General features: G+C 38.0%; 1 protein-coding gene across 31 annotated transcripts in view; it reads left to right on the forward strand.

The window, feature by feature from the left end:
- ERC2 (ELKS/RAB6-interacting/CAST family member 2) overlaps positions 1 to 21,874 on the forward strand; it is a 904,903-nt gene that overhangs the window by 429,848 nt on the left and 453,181 nt on the right. For 21 of the 31 annotated variants that reach the window (XR_011526912.1, XR_011526913.1, XR_011526904.1 and 18 more), the window contains one exon: positions 13,989 to 14,182. Coding sequence is in view for 16 of the 31 variants with exons in the window: in XM_070574931.1 (XP_070431032.1) it covers positions 13,989 to 14,182 (194 nt within the window). In the remaining 15 variants the exon portion in view is untranslated. Of the gene's footprint in view, positions 1 to 13,057; positions 13,088 to 13,988; positions 14,183 to 21,874 lie in introns of all 31 variants that reach the window. The other 10 variants (XR_011526902.1, XR_011526903.1, XR_011526900.1 and 7 more) reach the window with 1 other exon arrangement.

The raw sequence follows: 21,874 nt of genomic DNA on the forward strand, positions 1-21,874 counted from the left end.
TTTTGGCCAGTATAACATTTTTATTTTTTTAATAAAATAAATTCCTGGGCAAATGATTTTAAATAGTTCCTGCTATGTTGCATTTTAGAGAAGTCCTACCAAAGCATGTTTCTTCCAGCACTGAATAAAGGCAGCCTTTCTGCCACACCTTGACCAACAGCGAGAGTGTCATTTTACATAACTTTGACAAATGCATAGGTGGAATTTTTTCCTCATTTTAACTTTCCTTTCTGTAATTACTGGAGTGGTTGAGGTTTTTATACATTTATTAGCTGTTTGTACTTTTCTTTTGTAAATTATTTAAGTAATTTGTGTACTTGTTTTTGAGTTTACTGTTTCGTTTATTGGTTTATATGAGTTATTCTATGCTTTATATAGAGCCTTTGTTAGATTTGTGGCAAAATTTTATTTAACTTAAATTTTTTTATAAAGAGAACTGTTTTTAGGTTTCTTGACCTGTGTTTCCCTTTAGGATTTTGTCATTGCCTTTATGTTTAGAAGTCATTCTCTGATTTCAAAAATAGACACTCACCTATATTTAAAAAAAATTTAGTGTTACTTTTTACATCAGTTTAACCCCTTTATCTATCTTTAGTTTATTTTGATTCATGTTGAGTGGTGAGATTCTAACTTTATATTTTTCTAACTGATCTACTAATTATTCCAGCACTATTTATCAAATAATTCCTTCTTTATTCACTGGTCTTGATACTATTTTATTGACAAGGATCACCTTGTCAATTAAGAGGGACAACTGGTAATTTTAATTTGAATTATATTCAACCTATAAAATGATTTTAGAATGATTGATATTTTTCCAATATTATTTCTTCCCATCCATGAACTTGGTAGAACTTCATGTATTTCAGTGATCTTTTACAGTAAAGTTTTGACATTTTCCTATTGTAGGCCCATGATATTTCTTTTGCAGGATAGTCCTAAGCATTACTATATATATGATTTTTAGGTTACTGTTATGAATACTGTATTTCTCCTTTTATTTTTTTAACCAGTTATTGGTACCTAGGACATTTCTTTTGTATTTGTATGTTTGTTTTGAACATGGCCACCCTACAAATTTTGATAAATTATAACTTAGTTGTTTCTGTTAATTAAGGTAATTTCCACTCAGTCCTGTGTCCATCGGTGTAAACTAAATCAGAGTAAATAAGGATTAAGCTTTGAAGTCCTCCTGGGAATGTTTTTTCCCTAGAGTAGAAATAAACCTTCTACTTTAAAAATCTTTTACTTTTGCTTTAGTCATTCCCTTTTACTAAGTGATACTCTAATGCCATTTCTTAAGAATCTAAAATTTTGGCTTTGTATGCTTATTATTTCCTGTAATAATAACCTTTCTGCAGCGTAACTACCAGTCTCCACTCCTGGAGGAGTTTTGTCTCGTCGTTATAAACACTGTGCAGGTTATCTTCAGTTGAGTTCTTTTCTTCCCTTAGTTCTTAATTCTGGACAAATAACATGGTTTTTTCGTCAGTCTCAAATACCTTCTCTGCTGAAGCCCTAGTGGTTATCGTGCCCACAGATGGTATCCGGAGGTCTCTTATAAATTTTTAATAAATCTTTAGACCTTCTGGGTCCTAAATTTAGTGCTTCGTGTTAGTAACCTCATTGATGCCAGGCAAATGACTGATTTGGAGATGCTCGGGGTAACCTTGCTACGGGCCAGGGCCACTTGAGACCCCCTCTGATGTTCCCACACGTCTGACTTCCCCCACTCCTGGTCATTATCCGTTGATACCCCATCTTTTCTGCAAATACATCTTGTGCAGGGCTCACATTTTATATAAGGGTTTACAAGAAAAAGACCAAGCATTTTTCTAGTCCAGAGAGAAGAAAAACTCTTGTTAATGTTCAGTGAGGTCTTCCTGATTTGTATGTGGTTATAGGACTCTGCAGTCTCAGGGGCGTGATGAGCTGAATTGTAAAGGTTTTCGTAGTCCTAGTCTAGGAACAGTGGTTTCTTCTTATGATTTTTTTAAGTCTATTTCTGAAAATTATCTTATTCTCTTGTAGACTAGTCCCCCTGACACAACGGAAAATTACAACTATTTAAGAGATAATTCAGGGCATACACATAGCATGTACAAGCACAGGCAGGTACACAGACACACACCTCACACTTGATCCTGGCTTTTAATATCTAAAGAACTCAAGTAATATTTGAAATAACACTTAAGATTTGAATTCCTATGTTTTGTTTCAGAACATCCAGATAATTACCTCAGTTCTCTACATTGCTAATTTTAGGAAATTCCATAGTTAAAAGGTATTACATTAATAATTATATTTTTGCTTGAAGGGTCTTAGAAAGAGTTAAGCATACAGTTGATTCTTTTTGATTTTTTTGTCTGTGTGACATAAGAAAAATTATTTTGAATATTGTTCATGCTTATTTATAAGTATCCTATTTGTTCCATCTATGACAAGAAATTTCTTTTGGAATAGTTATAATATGCAAATTATGAATATTCTGGATGTACTTAGCCAGAATTGTGAAAGAATAATTTCCTTTAGAACTAGGTAGTGTAATATTCAAAGATATATCACTATTAGTTTCCAAATGTGTTATTTAGACTCAGCTATTACATTTGGTATTAATTAATTGGATTTAAAATAAAATTTAAATTTTATAATATGTTAGAGTTCTGTAATCACTCTTAAAAACTCTTTTAAAAAGTAATATTTTGTTCATAACTCAGAATTATGTGAAGATTGGAATTTCTTTAGAAGATTTAAATCAAATATAATGTTTAAAGTAGTTTATACACTCTGTTCTGGTTAAGATATGAAAGGAATGTTAAAGTGCTATTAACAGACATAAAGCCCCCCATGTGATGCCATCGAAAGTCATATTTTTACAGTGCATAAATTTAGGAAATTATTGCTTAAACCCATAAGCAGCATGGAAGAAAAGTCATCAGATTCATTAGTCAGTGTTCTGTTTGGACTGTATGGTCATGACTAATCATTTGCTTATTTTGAGATAATTGATTTTTTATTAAAATTGTTATGGCCCATTTCAAAGAGAGAATGTTACATAATACTATAATTGCATATTCCTTGCCTAGTTTCACAGCAGGTTTCTGGACCAAAGTTAATGCTTTCTTTTCTAGGCACTTGGAATGATGAACTAGCATTTTATTGAAAACAATCAACGACCAACCTTCACCAGAGGAGTGCAAATAAGCTTGTGATTTGTCTTATTGATACTATCACTCCCTGGCTTGACTTTAGCCACTTTTTTTTTTTTTAATTAATGTTATGATAGATTACAACCTTGTGAGATTTCAGTTGTACATTTTTGTTAGTCATGTTGTGGGTACACCTCTTCCCCCTTTGTGCCCTCCCCCCACCCCCCCTTTTCCCTGGTAACCACCGATCAGATCTCCTTGTCAATATGTTAACTTCCACCTATGAGTGGAGTCATATTGAGTTCATCTTTCTCTGACTGGCTTATTTCGCTTAACGTAATACCCTCGAGGTCCATCCACGTTGCTGTGAATGGGCCAATTTTGTCTTTTTTTATGGCTGAGTAGTATTCCGTTGTGTATATATACCATGTCTTCTTTATCCAATCATCAGTTTCTGGGCATGTAGGTTGGTTCCACATCTTGGCTATTGTAAATAATGCTGTGATGAACATAGGGGTGCAAGGGACTCTTGGGATTTCTGATTTCAGGTTCTTAGGATAGATACTCAGTAATGGGATGGCTGGGTCATAGGGTATTTCTATTTTTAACTTTTTGAGAAATCTCCATACTGTTTTCCACAGTGGCTGTACCAGTTTGCATTCCCACCAACAGTGTATGAGGGTTCCTTTTTCTCCACAACCTCTCCAACATTTGTCGCTCTTGGTTTTGGATGTTTTTGCCAATCTAACGGGTCTAAGGTGATATCTTAGTGTAGTTTTGATTTGCATTTCCCTGATGATTAGCGATGACGAACATCTTTTCATGTGTCTATTGGCCATATTTATATCTTCTTTTGAGAAATGTCTGTTCATGTCCTCTGCCCATTTTTTGATCGGGTTGTTTGTTTTTTTGTTGTTAAGCCGTGTGAGTTCTTTGTATATTATGGAGATTAACCCTTTGTCAGATAAGTGGCTTGTAAATATTTTTTCCCAATTAGTGAGCTGTTTTTTTGTTTCAATCCTGTTTTCCCTTGCCTTGAAGAAGCTCTTTAGTCTGATGAAGTCCCATTTGTTTATTCTTTCTATTGTTTCCCTCAACTGAGGAGTTATAGTGTCCGAAAAGATTCTTTTGAAACTGATGTCAAAGAGTGTACTGCCTATATTCTCTTCTAGAAGACTTATTGATTCAGGCCTAATCTTTAGGTCTTTGATCCATTTTGAGTTTATTTTGCTGTGTGGTGAAAAAGAATGGTCAATTTTCAGTCTTTTGCATGTGGCTGTCCAGTTTTCCCAGCACCATTTGTTGAAGAGACATTCTTTTCTCCATTGTAGGCCCTCTGCTCCTTTGTCGAAGATTAGCTGTCCATAGATGTGTGGTTTTATCTCTGGGCTTTCAATTCTGTTCCATTGATCTGTGGACCTGTTTTTGTACCAGTACCATGCTGTTTTGATCACTGTAGCTTTGTAGGATGTTTTGAAATTGGGGATTGTGATTCCGCCGGCTTTGTTTTTCTTGCTCAGGATTGCTTTAGCAATTTGCGGTCTTTTGTTGCCCCGTATGAATTTTAGGATTCTGTGTTCAATTTCTGTGAAGAATGTTCTTGGGATTCTGATTGGGATAGCATTGAATCTGTAGATTGCTTTAGGTAGTATGGACATTTTAACTGTGTTTATTCTTCCAATCCATGTGCATGGAATGTCTTTCCATCTCTTTATGTCATCGTCAATTTCTTTCAAGAAAGTCTTGTAGTTTTCATTGTATACATCCTTCACTTCCTTGGTTAAGTTTATCTCAAGGTATTTTATTCTTTTCATTGCTATTGTGAATGGGATTGAGTTCTTGAGTTCTTTTTCTGTTAGTTCATTGTTAGTGTATAGAAATACTACTGATTTATGTATGTTGATTTTATACCCTGCTACTTTGCTGTAGTTGTTGATTATTTCTAATAGTTTTTCTGTGGATTCTTTGGGGTTTTCTATATATAAGATCATGTCATCTGCAAACAGCGAGAGTTTTACTTCTTCATTACCTATTTGGATTCCTTTTATTTCTTTTTCCTGCCGAATTGCTCTGGCCAAAACCTCCAGTACTATGTTGAATAGGAGTGGTGAAAGTGGGCACCCTTGTCTTGTTCCTGTCCTCAGAGGGATGGCTTTCAGTTTTTGTCCATTGAGTATGATGTTGGCTGTGGGTTTGTCATATATGGCCTTTATTATGTTGAGGTACTTTCCTTCTATACCCATTTTACTGGGGGTTTTTATCATAAATGGGTGTTGGATCTTGTCGAATGCTTTCTCTGCATCTATTGAGATGATCATGTGGTTTTTGTTTTTCATTTTGTTGATGTAGTGTATCACGTTGATGGACTTGCGGATGTTGAACCATCCCTGTGTCCCTCATATAAATCCCACTTGATCATGGTGTATAATCTTTTTGATGTATTGCTGTATTCGGTTTGCCAGAATTTTGTTGAGGATTTTTGCATCTATATTCATCAGTGATATCGGCCTGTAGTTCTCCTTCTTTGTGTTGTCCTTGTCAGGTTTGGGGATCAGAGTGATGTTGGCTTCATAGAATGTGTTAGGGAGTACTCCATCTTCCTCAATTTTCTGGAATAGTTTGAGAAGAATAGGTATTAAGTCTTCTTTGAATGTTTGGTAGAATTCTCCAGAGAAGCCGTCTGGTCCTGGACTCTAATTTTTGGGGAGGTTTTTGATTACCGTTTCTATTTCCTTACTTGTGATTGCCCTATTCAGATTCTCTATTTCTTCCTGATTCAGTTTGGGGAGGTTGTAGGAGTGTAGGAAGTTGTCCATTTCTTCCAGGTTGTTCAATTTGTTGGCATATAGTTTTTCATAGTATTCTCTTATGATCCCTTGTATTTCATTGGTATCTGTTGTGATTTCTCCTCTCTCATTCCTAATTTTATTTATTTGAGATTTCTCTCTTCTTTTCTTGGTGAGTCTGGCTAAAGGTTTGTTAATTTTTTTGAAGAACCAACTCTTTGTTTCATTGATCCTTTCTACTGTCTTTTTTGTTTCAATATCGTTTATTTCTGCTCTTATTTTTATTATTTCCCTCCTTCTACTGACTCTGGGCTTTGTTTGTTCTTCTTTTTCTAGTTCTGTTAGGTGTTGTTTGAGGTTGCTTATGTGAGCTTTTTCTTGTTTAGTGAGGTGAGCCTGTATTGCGATGAATTTCTCTCTTAGGACTGCTTTTGCTGCATCCCAAATGATTTGGTATGTCGTGTTCTCATTTTCATTTGTCTCCAGATAATATTTAATTTCTTCAATAATCCATTGTTTGTTCAGAAGCGTGTTGTTTAGTCTCCACATTTTTGCACCTTTCTCTGCTTTTTTCTTGTAGTTGATTTCTAGTTTCATAGCATTATGATCAGAAAAGATGCTTGATATTATTTCAACTCTCTTGTATTTATTGATGTTTGCTTTGTTTCCCAAAATATGGTCAATCCTTGAGAATGTTCCATGTGCACTTGAGAAGAATGTGTAACCTGCTGTTTTTGGATGAAGTGTTCTATGTATATCTATTAAGTCCATCTGGTCTAATTTTTCATTTAATTCTATTATTTCCTTGTTGATTTTCTGTCTGGATGTTCTGTCCATTGGTGTTAATGGTGTGTTGAGGTCCCCTACTATTATTGTATTGTTGTTGCTGTCTTCTTTTAGTTCTGTGAAGAGTTGCTTTACAAATTTTGGTGCTCCTGTGTTGGGTGCGTATATATTTATAAGTGTTATGTCTTCTTGGTGGAGAGTCCCTTTTATCATTATATACTGTCCCTCTTTGTCTTTCTTTATCTGCTTTGCTTTGAAGTCTACCTTGTCTGATATTAGTATAGCGACACCTTCTTTCTTTTGTTCATTCTTAGCTTGGAGTATTGTTCTCCATCCCTTCACTCTGAGTCTGTGTTTGTCTTTGGGGCTGAAGTGTGTTTCCTGGAGGCAGCATATTGTTGGGTCTTGTTCTTTGATCCATCCTGCCACTCTGTGTCTTTTGATTGGGGAATTCAATCCATTTACATTTAGAGTGATTATTGAGATGTGCGGGTCTACCACTACCATTTTATGTCTTGTTTTCCGGTTTTCTTCAGTTTCCTTTGTTTCTCATCCCATGGTTTAATCTGTTCTGATGAAGAGCTGCTACTCTCTGTTGCTGTCCTTCTACTTATCTCCTCTGCTCTTGGTTTTGTAGCCCCTTTCCTTTTTTTGATTTTTCAGGAATGAGGGTTTTCCTGAGGATTTCCTGAAGAGGAGGTTTGGTGGCAATGAACTCCCTTAATTTTTGTTTATCTGGGAAAGTTTTTATTTCTCCATCGTATTTGAAGGATATTTTAACTGGGTAGAGAATTCTCGGCTGTAAGTTTTTGTCCTTCAGATTTTTGAATATATCATTCTACTCTCTTCTAGCCTGTAAAGTTTCTGCTGAGAAATCTGCTGATAGCCTGATGGGGGTTCCTTTGTAGGTTAGTTTCTTTTGCCTGGCTGTCCTTAGTATTTTCTCCTTGTCGTTGACTTTTGCTAGCTTCACTACTATATGCCGTGGGGTTGGTCTTCTTGCATTGATAAAGTTTGGAGATCTATTGGCTTCTGTCACCTGAAGATCCATCTCTCTCACCAGATTTGGGAAGTTCTCAGCCATTATTTCTTTGAATAGGCTTTCTGCCCCTTTCTCCTTCTCTTCTCCCTCTGGTATACCTATAATCCTTACGTTGCATCTCCTAATTGTGTCTGATAATTCTCGGAGAGTTTCTTCATTTCTTTTTAGTCTTACTTCTCTCTCCTCCTCTGCCTGCAGCATTTCTATATTCCCATCTTCCAAATTGCTAATTCTTTCCTCCATATTATCGGCGCTACTGTTCAGTGTATCTAGATTTTCCTTAATCTCCTCTATTGTGTTCTTCATTTCCAGTATTTCTGTTTGGTTCTTCTTTATCATATCAAACTCTTTTGTGACATAGCTCCTGAACTCATTGAGTTGTCTATCTGAATTCTCTCTTAACTCATTGAGTATTTTAATGATGGCTGTTTTGAAGTCATCGTCATTTAGGTTATATATTTCATTTTCTTTGGGATTGTTGTCTGTGTATTTGTTATTTTCCTTCTGTTCTGGAGATTTAATGTATTTTTTCATATTGCTTGATGTTGTAGATTTGTGCCTCCACATAGAGATAGAGATTAGTTGCTCCTTCCACTTGTTTCTGCTGGTGTGGTGGGGGAGCAGCTGTTTATACTGCACCAACCAGGAACCCTATCCGCAGTTGCTAACTGGGCCTGGGCCCCTCCTCGTAGTCACAGTGGTCCTTTGGATTCCCTCTTCTGCCGTGGGGGCCATCATGGCGGGGCTTCAGGCTGCTGGTGCCTACTGTTGCAGCCCACCTAGACGTGCTTCCTCCTTGGGGTCTGCAACAGTGTTATGGGCTTTTCCAGCGGCCAGGGGTAGGATCACTTATATTTGCAGCTCTGTCACTGTCGGCACCCACAAAATCTCACTTGTCCACTATGGGTCACATCAGAGCTATTGGCATCTTCTACAGTCTGTGGTTAGCTCACCTAGCTATGCTACTTTTGTCCTGGGGTCTTCCAGCCTTGTGGCTGCCAGATGGGTGCTCTCTACTAGTGCTGTGCAGAGGCTTTCCCTGAGGCTGCTGTGAGCCTGTAGGGTTTCCCCCTAGGCTACGGAGCTGGGTCGCTGGAACTCCACCCAGCCCCAGTCCTGTTCCCCAGGAACTCGGGGAGCCCTTTGCCCTGACTGGGGGATAGCTGGAGATGCTGATTTCAGTGGTAGCTGGTCAGCTGCTGCCCTGCCTGATATTCTCCTCTCTGGGACCCTCCCAGTGTTGTGGATGCTGGGCGTGGCCCCTCTGCTAATGGCAGACAGAGAGTTTTGTCTGCTGCCTGGGCGGAACTCTGGAGCTTACCCTCCTGGGGCGCGGAGCCAGCCTCTGAAGCTTCACCCAGCCCCAGTCTTCTCCAAGATCTCTGGCAACCCCTTGCCTGGCTGTGCAGGCAGTGGCAGCCAGGGGGCCACCACGCCCTCTGTGATTCTCTCTGGGACCCTTCGGGCGCCGTGGACACCAGGCGGGATCTCCCCACCAATGGCGGGGTGAGACTCTCCCTGTGGGCTCAGGTGTGTAACTCTAGAGTTTCCCTCTGCGTTTAGGAGTAATTGCGGGGGGTTTAGGTAGGGTTCTGGTCACCTGTCTCCACCGTCGCTCCTCTGGTGTGTGCTCGCTCCTTCCCTAGGTGTGTGTTGATCTTCTGGGGGCGTCCGTTGGAAAAAAGCCGCTTGCAGGTACTAGACTGTTCGGTCGGGGTCGGAGAGTTTTTATCTATCTCCACCTCCTCCCGGAGGGAAGTCTGTCCGCCTTCTGATGTATAGTTGCGTGGGTCTCTCAGACGTCCTGAGATGCTATCTGGATATCCTTTGTTAAGCGATGAGTGTCCAAATAATTGTAGACTTGAAGGGGGAGAGACAAAGAGGACTACTCACGGTGCCATCTTGGATCTTCTCCCTTCTAGGCACCCCAACTTTAGCCACTTTTTATTCTTAACTTTGATTTAGATATAGTGTAAATCTGAAATTTTGCCTTATTTTCTGAAATAAGTCTAAATTCTTTCATTAAAATAACCACTAGGTATTGTTATGTACGTTGTGTTCTAAGTCGTGACCAGGTTTCCCTTTTGTGCTTGGTTCAGGCTTTCAAAATCAGTTCGCATCCAAATGCCAAGGCTTGCTCACATCACTGAGGCTCCAAACTTTGTTTTGATTCTTCCGCATTTGTGGGCAAATTTTCTTACATATGTAAATGCAAGAAACATAACTGGAGGACCCTCAAGACTTACTGATCTACTATGTAATACAGACAGTTCTGAAATGTTCTTTTCCCCGGTTTTCTGTGTTTCTATAAGATGCTTGGGAGTTGCTCTAAAAGTTACCAGAAATAGTTTGAGGCAGAATCAGACACCTGGTTAATCAGCAAAATTAAATCTCCACATTAAGAAGAGGCAGAATCAGACACCTGGTTAATCAGCAAAATTAAATCTCCACATTAAGAAAAGAATACTCATTAATATTCTTTTTGTTTTAATGACTTGTGGATGTCTTTGAAAGTGACGATGTGCTTGGATATATTTATGATAAATAAGTTCTGAAACCATTAAAAGAAAATCCACACCAATCTGCATTTTCAAGAGCTAGATTCCCGACTAATGGACAAAGTCGATATGCCTTAGAAGAATGGAATGGGCAGTCGCATCCTGACCTTTTGGGGGAGCTAATTTCAAACTAACGGATCCATAAGAGGAAGTAATTACTGTGCATTTTCAGTCTAAACCTTGAATTGGTCAGAATGTCATGGTAGGAATTTGTTCAGATAACGATTTTTTAAAATATATATATATATTTTTTTGCAGTGGCTGAAGTACATTAGGCCCAAATCTGTTATCTACTTTTGATCCCCATCAGGAGCTGCCAGTCCAGATTCAAGAACCCATGTTGTAATTTGAACAGGAAAGAATATTGCCTAAATGTGAATAAAATGCTTCACTCACTCCATTTTTAGAGGCGGCTCTGGCCTTATAACTTTAATGGAAGCATTGACTTTGTAAGCTCAGTTTTCTCCTGCATTTCTTTAGTATAGTATCACCTCCATGTCTCTAGATCACAGTATTACACATTCATGCTATACTGATTAGCGATTTCAGCCCATCCTCTGAAAAGTTATGATTGAGGCCGAATAGAGCTGGTTACCTGCAAGATCTTTTATAAATTCCATGGAGGCTTTTCCTCCCCTACTCAGGTTGGATCTGGGATTCACTAGCCTTCAGTCATGTGAAGCTCTTGCTTCCATTTATATGACTCTTTCTTACAGCTTTCTATTGACTTAAATTTTTTTAAATGATATCTATTTGCACCTTTATTTAATAACTCTTCCAAGAATTCTGACACCAATGTGGAAGTTGGTTTGACATAAATTCTTTGGCCAGAAATCAGTAGATACTGTTACGGAGATAGTTAGATTTAACTCAAAGGTATTCTTGAGGTTGTCTATTCCTTTTAAAAGGCAGAATCATTAGCATCCACAAGTATTAGCTAACAGACACCAGGCCAGCTGTAAACTTGGCTATGGTCTTTATTTTAATAACCTGATTTAACTTTAGCATCACATGAGGTCAGCGGTGGTCTAGATTCAGGGATGTTTTTTTCCTAGGCTTTCTGTACCTCTAAACATCCCATGAATCCTTTAACCATCTCACTTGTTGGGTTGCAAAGGCTACCAACCCATCTAATTTCACCCCAGGTTGAAAACTGGCCTTGGGCGATCGTCTTCTCTTGAAGGAGCTAAAATAAGAAATGTGCTTACCCCCAGACTGCTTCTCTGTAAACCCAGGAGGGAGGCTTCTCGAGGATGTATGTAGTTTTTTGTTGATGAAAATTAAATAAACCTCCTAACTTAGCTGTATAACAAGCCACATTGATGGGATGCATAACATGAAATAATCATTAAAATAAAAACAAATGAATAATACCCTCCCCATGTTTGTCATTTTGTAGTTTTCGCTGTCCTTAGGTTAATTGGTCTGTCCATAGTCGTAAAACACAGGGCTAGATTTAGAATCTAGGTCTCGCAACTAGTAATCCTGTACCCATTTATTAAAAATAATGATAATAATAATCGTAAGAATAAAAACAACCAAATAAAAGCACAGAGGCTAACTTCTAGCTCTTTGTTAATCTTTACATTAGACTCAAGAAAGGAATTTTAGCTGAAGTCAGAAACAGGCAATTAAAACATATTTATTCATTTGTTTTGAGTGTTTCTAGCTGCTCATTACTCAGTTCATTAATTCTTTTTTGAAGATCATTGACTTGGTAGTTTGAGAAAAACATCATGAATAAGTTTTTAGTTTCTGTGAGATAATGGTGATATAGTATAAAAATGGAAGAGAATTAACGGAACATTTTATTTTCTTCTTAGCAATTTAAAAACTATATTTTAAATGCTTTTCTGTTACAAGAGTAACCAGTTGATTCTTATTATCACAAACAGAAGTAGGTATATGGAGAAGTTATTTTCTTCTAAAATAGAATATCTACTCTACATTTTTAAGGTGAAGATTAACAAATTTAAATATTTATTACTTCAATTTAAAATCAAATTATTAGGTAAGTAAACTCCTAAAGGCATATTAGCTCAAGATTGTCTCTCAGATTATTTTACTTGCACTAAAAAAACTCACTAATCTATTATAATGAAACTCAGTGTACATACTAAATAAATTAAAAAGAACCATTTTCTGAGAAATGTTGGTAAAAGGGAATAAACCAGTACCTGATAGTATGTTAAATTGATATATTTTTCCAAGTTCTCTTGCACAGTTGAGTTTATTTCTTGAATGAGGAAATCTTAGATTAAAGAGTAATGTGAAGGCAAATTATTCCCCTTCTATCCTCATGCTTAAATAATATGTTACATGCAAAAGTATTCTTCTAAAATTAATTATTTGTCATAAATAAGAAATTTATTTTTATTTATACTAATTTTTGAATTTTTTTTCTACTAAATCATTGCAAAGACTGTCAATCTTCTAACAGTAGTCTTAGTATTAATTTTTCTAACCATGCATGATTCATTTGACCCCACAGTAACTATAGCTTGCTTGCCTTGTTTTTTCCCTGAAATTAAAGAAAAAAAAGTGTATAGAAACGCAATGAACATCTGCTCTACATAGCAAGACAGCAGAACAGCTTAAGTCCTGATAAATTGTTAACATTTTATTATTTCACATGTGGATTTTGGAGATACATACATATATGACTTCTCTGAACTTTCTCTGTTGAATGTGCACTGTTGTTAAACTACTTGTTTTTTCCCTGCCTGCTCTTTGAAGAAGTCAATTAGGAATAATGGGAAACAAGGGGTAGGCAAAACATTGCAGTGCAGTGTTCTTTCCATCTGTCTGGGAATATTTCAGCCAAAAGTTTATTTGGGGAAGAAAAAAAAAGCCATAAAACACTCTCACACACACAAAACCACAAATACTTTGGCTGCAAATTATTCTGCAGTGTTGTTGCTGTGTTGTTGCCTGTGTCTGTTCCTGTGTGTAAAGCTGCCACCCACCCATGCATGTATTTGCAGATTCTCGTCTGTGTGCTTGTTCATGAATTAGCTCATCCTCCTCCTGGTTCAGGTTAAATTTAATCAAGAGAACAAGAATTTATGGGTATGATTGTTAGCTGGAAAGCCCTTCCTCACTTCCAAGTCTTTCTTTCAAACAACGCCTTCTGCTGAAATTTCACAGTGGGATGAAGTGTTCAATGATCAGTCAACCAGTCTCTTATATGTTACCTGGCTTTACATATGCCTTTGATAGTTCTTGGAAAAATAATTTAATATTGTTTTATCTCAGTTTCTCTGTGTTGGATAAGGAAGCTGCTGGTATGAATCACCTCCTTAACTGTGAGGAGTTGAATTGTCTTAGTTCTGCTTGCCAAAACGCCAGGGATAAAGACATCACAGTCTCTGCCCCCACACAGCCCTCATTTTTTGGTGGGAAAAAAAAGCAAAAAGTAGACAACATTCAATGGAACAAAATATCAATGATAAAAAAACTCCCCTGTGAAACTCTAATGTAACTTATTTTAAAGTACCTGAAACGTGTGATTTTTTTTCTGTTTTGCCTTTTAACTGACAGTATACCCATAATTCTTGGTGGTTATTATTTTTTTCTTCCAAGTTAATTTCTGGGCCATTGGTGACTGCACTATCTATTGTTCTATGCTGTTGTCTTAACTACCTTCTTTAAAAATATAATGTTGAAGGCTCATAATGTTGAAGATGACTCCAGGATGAACCCCGAGTTTGCAGACCGAATAAAACAGCTTGATAAAGAGGCATCTTACTACCGTGATGAGTGTGGCAAGGCCCAAGCAGAAGTCGACCGGTTGCTGGAGATCCTCAAGGAGGTGGAGAATGAAAAGAATGACAAGGACAAGAAGATTGCAGAACTTGAGAGGTAAATTTTGCAGTCATCCTGTGAATTGTCAAGAGTGAGTGAACGTTGATTGCTTAGTTGCCCATCTCAAGTCGCAGTGGATTTGGAAGGCACATTCATATTTCATGATGGAAATCCGTTATGTCTGAGGAATATGGCCTGTTGGGGATAATGTTGTGTTTCTGTGGGATCCTCAGAAGGGAATTGGCTTATCTTTTGATGGCTTCTTCGATGTTTAAGAAAATAATGGTCAACTTTCTTGAGAGATGTCCATGATCTAGCATTTGTGCCAGCAAAGAGTATGAGAAATTTGACTACCTGAAACCTCAATTTTTCCCTTTCAAAGACAACCATTTGTGGTTTAGGTTTGTTTCAGGCAAAGAATGTGGAAGAATGTCTTTCGGCACACCACAGCAAATTCATCTTGAGATTTATCTTTTAAGAGGATCTAATAGCATTTGGTAAATAAATACGTTTGAATAGGGCTTAAAGCAGGCCTATCTGATCGCAAGTTCTGTCTAAAAACAAAGACGGTTATATCAGGGTTCCAGAGTATTTAGATTTCAGATAAATCATATCCATATTGTATTTATGTATAGTATGAACTCTAAAAATAAGCTTTCTATCAATGCTTTTTCCTATATTTCATTTAAAGAAAGAATTTCTGAATAATCTTACATAACTCCGTTACCTCTGAGGATTTCTTATTGGTTCAGCAATAAGGCAGAATTTGTCTTTCCTAGATTCAGTCCATATGGAAGAGATCAGCAAATTTTGAATAAATCAGTGAATGTTTGCTGGTGCTGATCAAGACACTTGTGAGGCCCTAAAGGACTTCAAGACATATGCAGAATAGCTCTCTATGGTCTTGTGGAAAGATCATGGGCTTTACCAACAGAAAGACTTGGGTTCAAATTTTGCCTCTGCTTCTTGCCAGCTGTGTGACCTTGAATTATGTTAGGAGTGAATCTCTAAGAACCTATTAAAATGTATTGCATTTTGCAACACCAAGTCCTGGTGTAAGTTGAGACAGTTATATCATTATGAACAGTTTAGTGCTAAAACAAATAAATTCTCAATATTAGGTGGTTCTGTATTAATTGGGTAGATTAGTTTTCAATAAAATTTCACCAGTTTCAGATAAAGTATTTAATATATTCAAACTCCAAATCAATTAATATTTTATTTAAAAATCTTAGCATTAGTTTGATGATAACCTGATTTTCATTCAGTGTGACTAATTTTAGCACTTAAATCAAGAATTTGTTTTTTCCTGAGATAAGTTTACAAATTAAAATCCTTAAGGGCTTCCTTTTAATTTTAAAACATGGAAGTCTTCTAGCAGTTTACTCATTCTTAAAAACACTGTTAGTTTTGGATGTATCTACCTGACTATTTTGGAACTATGTTTTAGGACCAAAATTTTTCTTAAAAACCTAGTGTGAGATCACAGGGAAGTTGTGATCATGTCTCTTTTATTGATGAGAAAACTGAGACCCTGAAAGACTGAACGACCTTCTAGAGATTGACCCTGTGATCAGAAAGAGACAAAACAGTAGTGTAGGTTTCCCGACTCCTAGTCCACTGCTCCCAGAAGCAGAGAGCCATAGAGAAGATGCCCTAGATAATATTAATGATAATAATAATAATAATAGGTTATGTATATTTTATGCTCACAATCTACCAGGTCCTCTGCTAAGCACTTGACCTGCAATACTGGATACCATATAATCTTACCCACAACACAGAAGGTGTCATTATCCCCATTTTATGGATGAGAAAACTATGACTTATACAGATTAACTAACTTCCTCAAGGTTTCAGAGTTTATAAGAATCAAAGTCGGGATTTGAACCCAGGTCTGACAGATAAGCACTTGAGAACAGTCCCATGCAACAGTGGGCCAGAAGGAAGAAGCTAGTCAGTACCACTAAATAGTCACACAGCCCGGGAAAGGCGTCACTGCTGGGCCACAGGAGATCTGTCTCATCTTTATTAGATTTCATGAGGGAAAGTGATGTGCCCCACGTTTGAAGGCATTTTTCTGCACTAAACCAGCTCCCCAGAACTGTAACTGAAAATCAGGGTCAGCTACTATAAATATTTGCATAAAAATAGCATAATTGTCTAGTTGGACAAACAGGTCTTAGCTGGACGCTATTGCCATTAAATCATCGAGAATATTCACGTTTTTATTTCCTCAATATGGAATGCATTAAAACAACAGTGATTTTACAGGCATTTATCTTTATGTACTTTCTGCACATTTTCTTTATCTCTGCCTTTGCTTCTCCTTAAAGCTGATGCCTCCCAGGCACTGTAATTCATAAAACGTGTGGTGGGACTTGACTCTGTCCCAGTTCTCTGCCTGCCCGTGTCTTGGGTCCAGCAGCAGAACACAGTCTGGGAAATGTCTGAGCCCCAGCCCCGGTCCAGGCCCCAAAGGAGGTAGGCGGGGGGGTTGGGGGGGATCAAGAGGGGAAGTTTCTTGGGAAAAGGAGAGCTCAGCCTTGGCCTGCCTTTCTGAAGCATTATCTGCTGGGCCACATGCGTATTCCGACCAAAACGTCTTGCTCAAGTTGTCAGGCAGCCCTTTTTAAATTGGGCAGTATCTCCATTTGCTGGCTTCAACTACAAAATTCATACCTCATAATGTTGGGAACTAAAGATTTCTCAGCAATGTGACATATATCTCCATTTTGGAGTCACGGAGGAGTGTTTGCAATTAGGTTTGTGATTTTGAAAACCAAAAAATTGAACTTGAAATAAATTTGTGGTCTCTGGTCTGTAATGTGACCTACCAGAGTGAAAAGACCTTTTTTTTTTAAAAAAAAGCAGCTAGTGTTCTAAAATATTCCAGAACTTCAGTCATGTGCAACAAAAGGTACAAGGTTAGGAATAACTCAAACGACACTGACACTGGCCTCCTTCTCTTTCAGAGGGCAATTCATGTTTGCTTTCTATTCTGTTAATCTTCCCATTTTTTATTTTCTCCACTGTGTATACATTCCAAATAGCACATGCCTGGCACTTATATGGATGCATTTACCTCTTAAATTCCACGTGAATGATGTTTTTCATCAGCCATTAAAGATTTTGCTTTTCCAAGTGTGCATTGCTCCAGTGTGGTCCCCACGTGCACTTCTGCCTGTGGACTCTCACACTTGTTGCCGGTGCCTCAGCAGGGAGTGTCTGCCTTGGACTGCAGGCTGCTCTGGGGGAGTTTAACACAAGGTGGACGGGGGGCTTTGAGTAAGCCCCTGAGAGTTGGTCCAAATCAGGCTGAAGTCTTTATTCAGTCACCAATGCTAGATATCACCTATGCTACACAATCAAGTACCTAATTAAACCTTAGAGGCAGTGAAATATGTGGTCTTTCTGTGGCGGTGCCCATCAAAGTCTCTGAGTTTTATTTAGAGTTTCAGAATTAATCTTTTGGTGCCTTCGGGGAAAGAGAGGTTAACAGGTCAAACAAGGCCTGCTGCCACTGGATTTCCAGCATCTCATCTGGGGGAAGGAATCAGTCAGGTGGCCTTTCCTATAATTATCTTAAATATGTTAGAGGGTTTGTCGCTGTTTGTCTAGAGGACAGGGGATGCCCAAATCAAGCCCTCAGTCACATCTCTCCCTACTGTGGAGAGGAAAGTGGGTCCCTCAGGGTTCTACTGCTAAAATATAACATAGAATAGGAAAGAAAATAGCCCTTAATTATCTGGGTCTGGGGCTAATGCCACCAGACATTTGGACATGGAGAAATCATATTAGATGCCTAAAAGTGCCTTATCTGAGGATGAGAAACAGACTATTATTTTTTCTTCTGAATTTATTCATTAACATGATGACATAATTTCTTTGATGCCTTTCAGAACTCTTTTCACAAAATGTAAACTCAAGCTTTATTTTTTAAAAAAATTATGATAATATGTTCTAAAAGTCCCATGGTACATGGAAGAAACTTGATACCAACTCTCTTTGTTTGGGTATAAACTCTTCTTGCTAAGTAATTTCCACTTACGTTTGTTAATGTTTTTGAAGGAGTTTCTTTGAAACAAGTGGCAGATGGTTTAACACCATCCCTAGCAACTTTTGGGGGAAGGTCATGGGTATCATGGAAGCTTTTGAGAATTTGATGAAAACTATGAACCCCTGGAAAAGGCAACTAAATCTTAAATATTTGCTTGCTATTTCAGTTTAGAATTCCCTAAAGCTTGGCCGCGGACCTCAATTTGATATACCTCTGATCCAGAAGGATTTCAAACAGCAGCTGAGGCCAGCGTCACGAGTCCCCACAGTGACTATGGCCTGACCTAGCTTCTTTTTGATCAGTTGCGCGTTCATGATCACGAAACACTCTGCAGGGGGACTTATTGGATCAATGCTTTCACCATGTGTTTAGTCTTGAATTTTCTCTTTGATTTTATCATTATAGTCAATGCTGTTTTCATCTGAAATGTTCTTGTTTAAGCTGTTTCCTGAGGATTTATTTTGTTTTTCCTTGTTGTATGAAATGCTTAAAACTACTTCTTAATACTGTGGAATAGTGGGGTCCCACTGAGCAGATAGCTGGCAAAGTGTTTGTTTATCCACTTTGTTTTTTGCAAAGGGCATTATATAGGTTAACAAAATGAATGTCCACTGTGCTCCTGTGGTAGCCTGAAGAGGATCATGATGTTTTTTCCTTTTGATTTTTGCTTGGCAGTAGACACTTTATTGTTTTGACTGATTAGAAGGGCATGTTAAATATTTTTGTACAAATAAAGTATCAAGCTTCTGGATATTTTCAGTGATGAAGTATGATCCTCATTTACACAACTGAAAAAAAATCACTCTCAGCTTTGGAAGTTACTCTGTCCTTTCTTGGGAGGCTGATACGCAGGCGACACTTCACCCAAAGTCCTCCTTCTGGTGTCTTTGATCATTGTTAGGTGCAGTGCTCTGTGAGCATCCAGAATGGAAATCTTTGACTAGAAAACCAATTGCTCAGCACCTTTTGGTTTTCTGGGATGAAGGAAAAATATCTCATAGGATATAACCATACAACTTACTGGTTCAAATAAAATCTTTCTGATAGCAGTGCTTACCGCCAGCTCTAACACCTTAATTTCCACTTCAGTTTATTAAATAATAAAATTTTATATGCACACAGATAGGAACTTTCTCTATAAATAGTCCTCTAGAAAAGGGCAAATTCCTCCATTGGGTTTCCAGAGCACGCCTCTACTTCACATCAGTGCTTGTCGTGATGATGCGCGGGAGAGCAGATACTGGTTTCTTATGTAGTATATTTAATATAAAAGCCTATGGTGTGTGCCAGGCCTTTTTGGGGTAATATCAGATAAAAGTTGCTTTATTGTCCTTCATTTGGTTATAAAACCTGCTAATATAACATCTGTTGGCTGTATGTTTAAAACTAATGCGTTTCCTTCCTTTTATTCTCTTTTGCTATCCCTTTTCCTTTCTGCTTATCCTCCAAATTGCTGCTTTCACCCTTGCTCCAATCAGCTTGACTTTCAGGTCAGTACTTTCAGTTTTTCTTCTAACTGCCTTTCCCTCCTAAGCTCAATTTATTGCTTGCACTTGTTTAACAAACACGTTTCTCAAATGGTTTTCCTCTGGCTACCACGTTTTCTTTTTTTCCATTTCATCCCATGCTAATGGAAGGTTTATTTTATGAGAAGCCTGTATAGGTGGGAAAAGGTAAAGAAGAAGATGGAAAATAAATCACTGTTGGGTTATTTGATACATTCTATTCCTGGATTATCGAATCGGTAAGAGAAATCATCATGAAAACTCTTTAGTGCATTTCTCCTGAGCAGCTCAGAAAATCGACTGCATGATGACAAAACATGGAGCTGTGGAAAAAACAGAATGCGGGATGCTAAGTTTAACTTAGGAGAACAAAAGATCTGCCCATGACACAGCAACTTAAAAGCTAAATTTAATAGTGCAAACCATTCAGACTTTTCGCTTAATAAATCACTGTGTTTGGAAAGATTTATAATACTTTTTTAAGTCACTTTTGAAAATTATCAGTGTGTGAGTAACATATTGTACACACATGTTGTTTCCTGTCATTGTTTTGGTTTTTAACTTTTTCACTTCATTTTTATTGGCCATAAGACATACTTTAATTACCTAGGACATAGCATATGGAACCAAATGTGAACCTGAATTCGATGTTGCCTGTGTGTACCCTGATAGTAAAAAGCGAAATGGACATTTTGTTTCAAAACGTATCCTGGGTTTGATTCCTCTAAGGTGGGAGAGCCAAGTCAATAACTGGTTCTCCTTAAGTCAAGCAAGACTTCTCTTTCCAATAATGCATAGTAATATCTAGTGATTTCTTTGTCATTCAATCAATGAGATTACTGAAGGATGCTCATTTATGATCTGGGCTACCTAGACTCAAAAAAAAGACTCAAATTAAGTTGGTAGCCAATATAGTTGCTCTTTTGAGAGGGACGCTATATTATTTTCTTCTCTTTATGCGGGATCTGCTTCTCTTTATTCTGTCCACTGCTTATCACCCAAGCCACCAGACCAATGCATTTATGCCAGCAGTAAATAATTTCAAAACAAGGCCTCCTGCCCACACACCAGTTTTGTCCCACCGCCTGCTTCCAACCCCTGGGGCTCATAGTCCTTGAAAATGAAACCACTTCTCTGCTATTCCCACATACCACACTGGGTGTCCCACAGGAACTGCCTTGAACTTCATCACGCTGAAGGAAGCTCATTCTCAATAGCTCCCCAAACAGAGATCTGAACAGAGATTAAAAGTGTGGCCCAACAGTACTGTTCTCACTAAAACCCAATGACTGTTAATCGCTTCCTGGGGCTCCTGTGTGCAGAGACAGGCATCATAATGAAGGTTGGGGAGGCGAGGCTTGGCCACATGGCATCCAAACCTTTCCTCCACGTTTTGGATCCACTCATTTAATGAAGATTTAAGCTTTTCTTCTTGCCTGTGTTTTTTGTTTTCCTTCCCCTTTTGCCTTCCCTTTGCCACCCCTAATCTGCACCTGCTGGATATTGAAGCCCCAGAGACCAGGGACCCCTTTTGCTCTCACACCTCAGGCTGCCTGTCTTGGTCTTCAGATGTTGTCCACGGGCGTTCTGCTGTGTGTTTTATGTGCCAGGAACTGTATTGTGCAATATTTACTTTTTGTCCTATTTCAAGGTAAATGAACATGAACTCTGACTCTCAGAAGACAGAATGCAAGGTTAGGGCTGGGAGAGGCTGTGGGTAACAAGGGGTTTGCTGGACAAGGGGCCAGGTGTGCTGATTGAGTTTGGTAGAATGTGCAGGCCAAGTCTAGTCGGGTGAACTGTAGTGGCCAAATCAGGATACAGATCATTTCAATAGCGTTTAATCTATTGCCCCAAATGAACACAATTGAGAAAATGTGCAACTCTTGTAAATAATCTCTAGTTATATTTTTAGTGTAGGAGGAATTGGACAGCTCTGCTCTCCTGAAAACATATAAGTCTGTAGAGTCCTGGAAGCTTTCTTGAGCTTTGACAAGTTTCCAGAGTTAACTACGCTTTTTTCCCAGCCACTTCCAGGTTTACCAGTTAAAATAAAGTGAAATATAACAATTGAATTGAATAGAGGATCTCTGGCCCATGTACTTTCTTTGTATGGCTCACCATTGAGATACATGTATTTATGCATGCATATGTACCTGTATATGTGTATATATACACATCATG

This window comes from Equus przewalskii, chromosome 15, assembly GCF_037783145.1.
Source record: "Equus przewalskii isolate Varuska chromosome 15, EquPr2, whole genome shotgun sequence".
In the NCBI taxonomy this organism is placed as follows: domain Eukaryota; kingdom Metazoa; phylum Chordata; class Mammalia; order Perissodactyla; family Equidae; genus Equus; species Equus przewalskii.